This window comes from Chrysochloris asiatica, unplaced genomic scaffold (genome assembly GCF_000296735.1).
Source record: "Chrysochloris asiatica unplaced genomic scaffold, ChrAsi1.0 scaffold00179, whole genome shotgun sequence".
In the NCBI taxonomy this organism is placed as follows: Eukaryota; Metazoa; Chordata; class Mammalia; order Afrosoricida; family Chrysochloridae; genus Chrysochloris; species Chrysochloris asiatica.
The window spans coordinates 2481492-2492799 of NW_006408697.1; the positions used below are offsets into that span (position 1 = coordinate 2481492).

Here is an 11308-nt window from a genome sequence, read left to right on the forward strand (position 1 = left end):
CCTGCGAAACCACTGGTAGTTTTGAATTGCTTACCTTTAGCAGTACAACTCATAACCACTACATACATAGTTGTTGTTGTGAAGTGCCGTCGAGTCGGTTCCGACCCATAGCGACCCTGTATAGGGTTTCTGAGGAGCAGCTGATGAGCTTGAACTGCTGACCTTGCAGTTCAAATGGCTTTGCAGTCTGACGCATTAGCTCACAGCGCCACACCAGGACTCTACATACATACATACATACATATATACATATATACATGCATATATATATTGTTGTTAAGCGCCATCAAGTGAGTTTGAACCCCCTATCTTGGGGTTCACACAGATCTTGTGGTCCAGTAATTGATCACTCAGTGCCACACCAAGAACCCTATATCTGTTGTGGTGCTATAGGTTAATGTTCTGGACTGCAAGGTCAACAGTTCAAGTCTAACAGCTGCTCCTTGGAAACCCTATACAGGGTTGCTATGGGTCGGAACTTGATGGCACTTAACAGCAGTATATATATATATATATATATCCATTCCTCCGCTCCATTGCTGTCAGGTTTACTAAACTCATAGCAACACTACATGACAGAGCAGAATGACCCTAAAGGGTTTTAAAAGTTGTAATCCTGGTATGGTGCTGTAGGATAAGCACTGGACTTTAACCAAAAAGCCCACCAGCTATTCTTTAGAAATCCTATACAGGGTTGCTATGAGTTGAAAACCACTCAACGGCACTTAACAACACTCTTTATGGAAGGAGTAGCCATATATATATATACATAGGTTGTTGTAGTTAAGTGCTGTTGAGCTGGTTCTGATGCATAGTGACCCTGTATAAGGTTTCTGAAGAGTGGCTGGTGGGTTTGAACTGCCAACTTTGCTATTAGCTGTCCAGTGCTTATCCTATAATGCCATACCACACACACACCCAAAGGGATTAAAAAAGTGTCTGGAAATATTCCATGATCTTTCGATTCAATTTTTCCACAAACTTGTTGAAGTCCTCACGAACCTCCTGTCTCTTTCACACAAAGCAATTGCCCTGCTGTGAGACACTATACATGTGGCTGGCTGCCTGGCTATTTGCCAGTTGAGTAGGTTCCAACTCATAGCAACCCTGTATAGACTTTCAGAGGCTGTAAATCTTTACAGGAGTAGAAAGAATCATCTTTCTCCCAAGGAGCATCTGGCAGGCTCAAACCACTAACCTTGCGGTTAACAGCCCAACATATAACCTGCTACGCTACCTACACACAAACATATAATAATACACCTGCCTCATAATAAACACCTATGTTACTGGTTCATGCATAGACTGAATTGTACTTTCTATCGTTATTTGAACGTGAATTTTACCTACTTACAAATCAAACATTTACCATTTAGCAGTGTTTGCTTTGACTCATAGGCAGCATCATCCAACCTTGTGTATTGTGTGTCTTTTGAATGTTGCAGCATTATCTCTGTGTTTAAATTTAAACAACAACAACATTGCCACTTTGAATATCATGGTTCCCAAATGCAGCAAAGCCAGTGTCAGTGACGGCTGCAGCAAAAGCCAAGCAAGAAGTGTTGTTTAGGAAATGAAACTGAAGGGAAGTGAAAGATCAGTGAATGCTTGTGAATTAGGCATGGCATTTGCTAAGTTTATAATATGGTGCTCCCACCAAGTCCAAATCACACATTACCGTATTTCACGGAATTAATTGTGGGTGTGGAACGAAATCCTTTATTAGTACCATTCAAAGTTTTGGGCATGCTTACTCTGTAATGGGGGTCCTGGTGTGGCACTGTGGGTTAATGTGGCAGACTGCAAAGCTGTTTGAACTGCAAGGTCGGTGGGTCAAGTTCACCAGCTGCTCCTTGGAAACACTATACGGGTTGCTATGGGTCGGAACCAACTCGACAGCACTTCACAGCAACAACTCTGTAATGTCTTGTGCTATACATTTATTGATGCATCATTTACCATCCTTTATGAGTCCTGGTGTGGCGCTGTGGGCTAATGAGCTAGACTGCAAATTTGGTTTGAACCACAAGGTCAGCGGTTCAAGCTCACTAGCCGCTCCATGGAAACCCTCTACAGGATTGCTATGGGTCGGAACTGACTCGATGGCACCAACCACCACCACCAACAAATCCTTTATAGAATATGATTCAGACCTTATTCATTTAACAAATGTGAATGCAGACTCTGCAGGCACGGTCGGGGCACCAAGGGCTACAGAGAATAGAGCAGCCCCCACCCCACAAGATGAACAAAGAAAGCCCCAGGTAATCTAGGTTCTGAGAGTGCAGGCTTAGGGTACTGTGGGCCAACCAAGGGAAGGGAGGCCTAAAGGATGTACAAGAATTTGATCTTGTGTAACTCAGTACACGACCAGAGCTCCTGACCTTAGCAAGATCATAGTAAATGTTTGCCAAATGAATGGAGTACACACACGATCATGTATGTGCTCCATTCGTATACAGTACTGCTCCACAATAGGACTGCATGTGAAAAACCTTCCGTTTCTGATCTAGAAAATTATGGGGAATGGGAAGTCTACATGTGTGTACATGTGTTCAGACAAATGAATATTGGTATCAAACATTTTCCTCATATTTCTTTAGAAAGATCCAATTGTTGTACAGGTATTCCAGCTTTCCCTTCCTTTGAAGTTGTCTAGCACAGTTAGCATGCTCTTCCCTAATCTCGGCTCTCTGTTTTTTTCTGGAAGAATCAGTACGGTTCCCAGGGAAACAGCAGTACAATTCTGACTGTGCTCCAACATACTCCGTCCGTATCCACTCCTCTGCTCATCGTGGTAGCTCCCCAACCCACTCTAGAGCTGTGTCTTTTCTGTAGGTGTCTCCCAGCTGCAGCAACTGACTTCAGAGCTTTCTGACAGTTTTCTGAAGCTGCATTAATTAAGTTTCCCAGCTAAGAGTTACATTCCTCCTCCCACACACTCTGAAAATCTTATTTTGGGCTCCAGTTTCTTACTTGATGAATTTGGCTATAGAGGTAGGGAAGACCCCAGGACACCTTACACTGCCCAAGAGAGGATAGAAAGACAAAGAATTATGTTTCCTCCTTCAAATGTCTGAATATGTGACTCACCACAGAAAAACTAAGTGTGTATTTGTAACAGCCACTCTGGGTACAGAGGTTTCTTAGGGCTTCGACAAGAACCTCCCTCCCACTATGGCCTGATGGATCTTTGTATGCACGCCTGTGCCATCTACAATTTTTCCCCTGACATCAAAGACCACCTGAAACTTCAGCTATCCCTCCAGGAAATGGCCATGAAGATACAAGACTTGCTACCTCAGCTTGGTAGCATATTTCCCTGCATGGAATAATGACACATTCTGTAAATATTTAGCTTTCCATCTAGACACAATCTACAAGAAGATAAACAGACTCTCCTCATTAGTTTATTTGTTACTTGTCAATATCACTGTCTTCGGTTTTTCAGTCCAAGAGCTCTAATGGTAAGAACTGTATCTACTTAACTGAATTTATACACTAGCCTACTCTCTGAACATGTGGTTATTTAATACTTTTTATAATCCTTCCTGATTACTCTCAAATTGATGCCTTCCTCAATATTACCCATTACTTCTAATCTTCAAGACTGCATCTGTAGCATCCCATACTGGGATTTGAAAAACTGAATCCCCTAGTCTCTGGTCCTTACTTATGCCAATTTACTCTATAAACAAAATGCTACTTTAAACACAGCTTTTGCTAGCTCCAAAATCTCCAAAACAACACTGCTGACTAAATAAAGTCCCCGTTTACCCTAGCATCCAAAGCCCTCTATAATCTGGCCCTGTTTTATCTACCTCACTTTCTCTCTAAATTTGAATATGAATCTTTAGCTTTAATTAAACCTGTCTCCTTTTCACACCTCCTCAAACACAGTACTGTCATTCCAGAATTTGGAACTGGGAATATGAAGAGTTGAATTCTGGTCTGGCCTTCTTGTTTCATAGTCTTAATTCTCTGAGTCTACTTCCTCATCTGTATATCAAAGGTGAAATACTTATGGGGAGGAAGAAGTGGCTCCATTCAATAAGGGGTGTAGGGGAGCTTTGGTATGGAGCTGTGGGATAAAGCACTGGACCGCAAGGTCGGTGTGAATCACGAGGTTGGAGGTTCAAACTCACCAGCCACTCCTTGGAAACCTTATACAGGGTCACTATGAGTCAGAACTGACTTGACAGCACTTAACAATAACATCAAGGTCAATTTGCATAACATAGTCCATAAAGACAATGGTCTACATTCTACTTTGGTGAAGAGCAAATGGGGTCTTTAAAAGCTCATGAGTGGCCTTCTGAGGTGCAGCTATTGATCTCTCCCTGTGCGTAGGAAAAAAAAGCAATGAAAACTGAAGACACACGGAAACACTTAGTCCAACTGACTAACGGATCACACAACCTTCAGCCTCCGTGGCCCCGAGACCAGAAAAACTGGATGGTGTCCAGCTACCAGTGCCAACTGCTCTGAAAGGGATCACATTAGAAGGTCCTGGACAGAATGGAAGAAAAATGTGGAACACTCAGAATTATTAAAAACAAAACAAAACAAAACCAGTCAGGTTTACTGATTGGATAGAGGACTGACAGGCAGCATAGAACTTCTAACACTATGGCTCTAAAGTTACCCTTCAGGTCTGGAAATCAAGTCACTCCAATGACTCAAAGTTCAACCAATCAACAGATAGGTCTATAAGGGGAATGGAGTCCTGGTGTGGCGCTGTAGGATCAGCACAAGACTGCAAACCACAAGGTCAGCAGTTCAAACCCAGCAAATGCTCCTCAGAAGTTCTATACAGGGTCACTGAGTCAGAACCGTCTCAATGGCACTTACCAACAACAACATTATTTGTAAGGAGTCCTGGTGTGGTACTAGGATAATCACGGGACTACAGGGTCAGTATGAACCTCAGGTTTGGCAGTTCAAACCCACAAGTTGCTCCTCGGAAACCCTCTACAGCTTGCTATGAGTTGGAGCCGACTTGAAGGCACTTGATGATACAGTAAGGGGAATAATAACACTAGGAAGGTATGTACTCCTTAGGGTGATCAGTCAAGTACCAAATTGAAAAGGTTTAGGGAAAGAAGGAGGAATGGAAACAGGAAACTCAGAGAGGCAGTAGGATGAGTGCTGTTACATTCTGGGGATGGCAATCAACGACATGAAACAAAAGTGTATGAACTGCTAAAAGGAAAACTAGATTGTCTGTCAACCATCATTCAATTCCAAAGAAAAAGCTGTATTTAAAAAAAGTACTGTACATCAAATTTACCAAGGATCAAATCTTGTGTTTCATTGTATCTCACAAGTCTGAGCCTAGTGCTGACTGCTATATAATTAACCCTATTAAATTCACAAATATCTGTTGCACAAAGATAACAATACTATTTGAACATGTACAGATCACTTTACAGTTGATAAAGTTCATTCAACATCAATTAGTGTAAAACCCTGTGAGATAAGAAAAACAAAGCAAAACAGTTGCAGTGCCTCATTGGCGTCCCTCTGTGTCATAGTAGAACTGTGCTCCATAGTGTTTCCAATGACTACTTTTTTGGAAGTAGATAGTTGACCTTTTGATTAGCAGTCCAGTGCTTATCCCACAGCCGCACACCAGAACTCTGAATATGGTATAAATGAACTACTCTCTTATGCTCGTCACAACTGGTTCAAAGGTTTGCCAATCATCTAGCTATACACAGATTAAGGTTTTAAGTGTCCTTTATGTATTGAAACACATATTCTATGTCCTTAAAAGGGCTGTTTAGCCTCCCAGAGTGGTTCAAGACAACACCCTGTGCTTACTGAGATAGTGCACATAGTTAGCATTGTTGCTGACAGTTTAGCCCTGATTAGGGGTCAGTTGAGTTAGAAACTGAATGTGTTGCTTGGTTCCAGGAGAAGCTTGCTTCTAGACACCAAAACTCTACACACACTTCCACTGCACACTGACCAGAATCTAATCTAGCATGCAAATACATAATCCGAAACTGTATCCCATAGGGGACAAAGGCAAATAGCCTCTCTAACCCCAGTTACTGGTTCAAACTCACCAACTGCTCCTTGGAAACCCTATGCAGGGTCACTATGGGTCAGAACCGACTCGACGGAACTTTACAACAACTAACCCCAGGAGTCTCATGATTTTAGTCTTTTTGCCATTATTATTTTAAATATTACATCTATCATACTGCTGGAGTTTTTCTTCTATCCATGAGGTGTATGTAGTAAAGTTTAATTTTATTTACAGAAAATCAATAAATATTCTTATCCCTGTTAACTAAACACCCCCCCACCCTGAAAGATAAAGAGGGGGTGGTGGTGGTTATGTGCCGTGGAGTCGGTTCAGAGTCACAGCGACCCTGCACAGGGTTTCCGGGGCTATAAATCTTTACGGGAGCAAAGACTCATCTTTTCCCCATGGAACAGGTAGTAGTTTTGAACTGTTGATCTTGAGGTTAGCAGCCCAATTCGTAACCACTATGCTACCAGAGCACCTTGACAGATAAAGGAATGCTTGTCCATACTCATGCGAAATCCAACATCTTTTGGGGCCGCTTCCTTTCGTAAGAAGGGTTACACTTTTACTAAGTCCTTCTGCAGTCAGGAATTCCACACCAGAGAGCAAGGATTAGCAGGGTGCATGCGACTCTCTGAACTGTGGATATAATTAGGCATTCATCCATTATAACACTACACACGTCATCATGTGTTACCAGCATCTGTTGACAGATCTCATACCCAGCATATCACTGAAATGGCAAGTGTGGAGAAGGTAGCCCGCAATAGAAACAATGCCATTTATCCTTGGCCTCTTCCAACAGCTTGTCTCATAGGCCATAAATAGAGGCCATGGCTCGGGCTGCACTAGGCTCACAGTTCAATATTATTTTATGGACTTGAGCAGGTTCTATACCAAAAGTAGAAGCAGAGTGTCTTCTGGAACTCTTCGATCTGTGTCCTAATGTAGTGTTGTTGTTTTTTTGATTGGTTGGTTTCTTCTCTAGCATCTACGATACTCAACCTCTCAAAGCAAAAACCACAACAAACTCTCACTCTCAACTTTTTAGTATTATTAAAAAATGAGATCAGAAAGTGTATTTGTTTTTAAATAATATAGTTACAGTTCTATATTCACACAATAATCCCCAAACTGAAAGAATTGTAATGCCATTATAACAAAAAAGTATTGTGATTTGAAAAATAAATATAACAGAAGATTTGTCAACGTGGCTATTGGAAATTCACATTAGCTCTACCCCTCCATGGTACCATACTTTAAAAAAAGAAAATTTACTAAGAATCACTGTGATTAGACCATTAACTTTCCAAACTGATGGGCAAGCTACATGTCCAATTCCTTTGCTTTTTTATTGTTCCTCATAAGAAAATAAAAATTAAATATTTGAAAACAAAGGGTTAGGAGGGTTTTGTTTGTTGGTTTAATCCATTTTAAAAAAATGTAGTCATCAATATTGGAAGAGAAAAATAAGAAACCAGTGTTAAAAATTACAGTTACTTTTTGAAATTTTTATGACTTGTTTCTTGCTTACTGACGATGCATCAACTTGTCCAGAGGATTTGTTAATAGTTTTTAGATCACCTGTTTCCCATGGTAATTCCTTTTAAAAACTGGAATATTTGAAATGTTTTTTTTAAGATTCAACATCTATTTATCATTCTCACCCTCTTGTTTCAAAGAAAGGAAGAGGTGAGGTGAAGATGAAAGTACAGCTAAATTAGAGCCTTTAAAAAATAATGGCATTTTAATAGAGGCCAAGGCCACTGCCATCAAGTCTGACTCATAGTTACTGCAGAGAACTGAGGAGAGTTGTCCATAGATTAATAATGCAGTTGTTAAGTGCCATGGAGTCAGTTCCAACTCATAGCGAGGAGCAGTCAGTGGGTTTGAACTGCTGACCTTGTGGTCTGCAGTCCAGCAACGATTCTACAGCGCCACAAGATATTATTTTAACAAAGAGGGTAGACAAAAAAGAAAGAAAGAAAGAAATTTTGATATAAAAATGGTGCTGGCTTCTTGATAATTATTCAAATATGGGACCCCTCCTTACTGCTACCAGTATCAACTGGGAGTGAAGTACGGGACATCTGTGTTTTCTACAGTGGTAGATTCACTCACCATATATTACACAGAGCAGTTACACTGAGTCCTTTCCATTCACACATATGGTCAACGCATGTTACCCACTTAAAAACCAGTTCCCACTTGGAAAAACTGGGGGGAAAATCATAGAGGCACTCTGGTTTTGCCATGACACTATCTTGGCAAGATGGGTCTCATCAGGAGCCTGAACCAGTCAAATAGGAGGCTGGATTAGCCTCCTGGAGAGCACTCCCAGCTTGTCCTGGCCAAGAGGATCAAGAAGAAACCTTGAAATGGTGGAATGTTCCATCGGGTCCCCGGAATGTGCCAACCAGGATGGGCAGGGAGTTTTTAGACCTGGCTCACTCCCTTGTCCCTGGATGCTTACCTCAATGAGCTATAAATAGAGTGTGAAATAATTATTACTTTATCAGTGAATATCTCCGATTCATACAACATCCCTCTTTAAGGAGCCCCAAACATTTAAGAGGTGATTTCCAGTTACACTCTGGAGGAATCCTGTGGAAATCTGAACAAAGCTGATACTAATTTGATCACTTTTATGCGGGGAGTGACGGATTATCAACAGAAACGGACCAAAAGAACAAGGTATTGTGGCCAAGGTCACTGGCTCAAAGAATCAGAAGCAGACCCTAGATTCTCCTGGATTCTGGTCCTGATGCAAGTTGGTGTGAGAACAGAAACACACTTTTCTTCCTGAAATATTTTTCGTTTTGTAACTCTATGCCAAACGCTCACACTCACACCAGTTTCGTGCCTGTCCCTGAACACGTTCACTTCCTACCTGGACTAGCTGCCGACGGACAACACACCACCCTAAACAGCACACCTTCAGCCGCGCCCCCGGGTCGGACCCCGCGAAGGGACGCGGACACCCTCCCGGGCCAGGCGCACGCCGTACCCCAACTGACCTTCCTCTGCTGCTTCTCCCAGGCCGGGTCCAGGAGCAGGTCGCGGTCCCATTCCTCTTCCTGGATCATGTACTCATCCTCGTCGTAGACGTAGTTGTACTGCACGCCGGGCTCTATCTGGTTCATGGTGCTGGTTGGCGGGGGCGCAGGCGGGCGCACGGACTGACGGACCGATGCACAGATGGACAGAGACGCGGCCGGGTCTGCGGGCGCGGAGGGCAGGGGACTGTGTCCCGGGCGGGGTGTGCGGGGCTCGGGAGCGGCGAGGGCTGCGGGAGCTGGCGGGCGGGCGGGCGCAGAGTGACCTTCGCGCGGGCTCCTGTGCGGACGACAAGCCGGGGCGCTGGGTCTCGGGCGAAGCACCAGCTCGGGCTGCGAGCAGCTGCGGCGCCGCTTAATAGTCCCGCCGCCGTCACGTGGCCCGCAGCCCCCACCCGCCCCCAGCGCCGTCCCCACCCCGGGCGCCTGCCCGCCCAGGCCGCCCCGGCCTCGCGGCGCTTAGTCCCCGCCCGTCGGGCTTCCGCCGCTGGCAGCTCAGAGTCCTGCCCCTGTGGCTGCCCCCACACCTCAGTGGATAGTGTCGCCCTCCTTTCGAAAGGCAGAAAGCCGCGCCAGCCCACGCCTCCCACCGACTCTTTGCGCATCTGGTTGATCACCTGGTAGGTGTTCGCAGCCCTTGGGAGAGACAAGGTCCTGGGTCCCTAGCGCATTCCTCTGAGTGAAGTACCCTGACCATCTTCGATGCACCCACGTTTCCATGAATTATTTGCATGTTGATTTTTTTTCATGTATCTGGTAGCGTAGTGGTTACGAATCGGGCTGCGAACCTTAAGGTCAGCGGTTCGAAACTACCAGCCGCTCCGCGGGAGAAAGATGAGGCTTTCTACTCCCATAAGGATTTACACCCTCGGAAACCCTGTACAGGGTCGCTATGGGTCGGAACCGACTCGACGGCACTTAACAACAACAACAACAACTTTATTAAATAGAACATTGTTGTTGTTGTTATGTGCCATGGAGTCAATTCCTACTCAAAGCGACGTATACACACCTAAAAGGTAAACTTTAAAAGCTACAAAATACCCTTTCTTTCTTCCTCTCGTCCCTTCTTTCAGGGAGAAAAATCAAGGCAAGAAACTTGGGCCAACCATATTGCAATGTCAAGACTAAACCAAAGGCAGGAAGCGTCAGCTCTCACCTGCCAGTCATAAATTTAAGTGAACTGACAATGAAGAACACGCAGCCAGCTTCATGTTACAGTTCCATCTTGCCCTGATATGTTGCACTTAAGCCTGTTCCTCACAATGGCTAGCTGTTCTCTATCAGTTATGGCTCTGAAGGACAAAAAATGAGGTCCCTTGAAAAGAGATGAAAATCTCCATTATTGATTAAGATAAGGCCATTCAAACCCTATATAGGGTCACTCAGAGTGGCATTCCACTTGATGTCAGTGGATTCCCTTTGGTTTCCATAAGCCAACCAACCCTTAGGGACTGGAGATTCAGAGGTAAGCTGGTGGGCAAGGGTATCTGCCTTCATAAAGTGTTTCCTGAATTGAATATGAGTTGTCAACAGATGCTGCAGTACAGATTGTGGCTCAGGGCTACTAATTTGTTGGCATATTTCAAGTTCTAAGTGTGCCTGCAAATAATCATTGTTCCTTAGAATTTTTACATCATTTAACTTTATTTGGGGCTTTCTGCAAAAGAAATGGACAATTAGCAAATAGATTGCATTAAAATATTTTTTTGAAAAACCAGACTCACTATGATGTAAGCTCCAGGTCTTTATTACAGCTGTAATTCCCAGCAATGAGAAGTATGTTTGTTGTTGTTGTTGAGTAGCGTTGATTCAGTTCCAAGTCATAGTGACCCTGCATAGGGCTTCTGAGGAGTGCCTGATGGATGTGAACCGCTGAACTTGTGGTTAACAGTCCAGTGCTTATTCTACAGTACCACATCAAGATTCCAGAAGTATGTCTAGCACATAGTAAAACCATGTGCTGTCCAGTTGATACCAGCTCATGGTAACTCCATGTGTGACACAGTAGAACTGTGCACCATAGGCTAATTTTTTGGAATTAGCCTCTGGATGAACTTGAACCCCTAGCCTTTTGGTAAGTTAGCCGCTGAGCATGTTAACAGCACCACTCAGAAACTGCTTACTCAGATACGAGGGGGCTTCAAAAAGCTTGTGGAAAAATGGCATTGGGCGATAATTGAATTTTCCCATGAACTTTTTTTTTTTTTTTTTT

At 43.6% G+C, this 11308-nt stretch overlaps 1 protein-coding gene across 1 annotated transcript in view; it reads right to left on the minus strand.

The window, feature by feature from the left end:
- ACTN2 (actinin, alpha 2) overlaps positions 1-9202 on the minus strand; it is a 104307-nt gene extending 95105 nt beyond the window's left edge. The window contains exon 1 of the mRNA XM_006872001.1: positions 9055-9202. Coding sequence (XP_006872063.1) covers positions 9055-9180 — 126 coding nt within the window. The 5' untranslated portion in view covers positions 9181-9202. The remainder of the gene's footprint in view (positions 1-9054) is intronic.
- Between the last annotated feature and the right edge of the window lie 2106 nt (positions 9203-11308).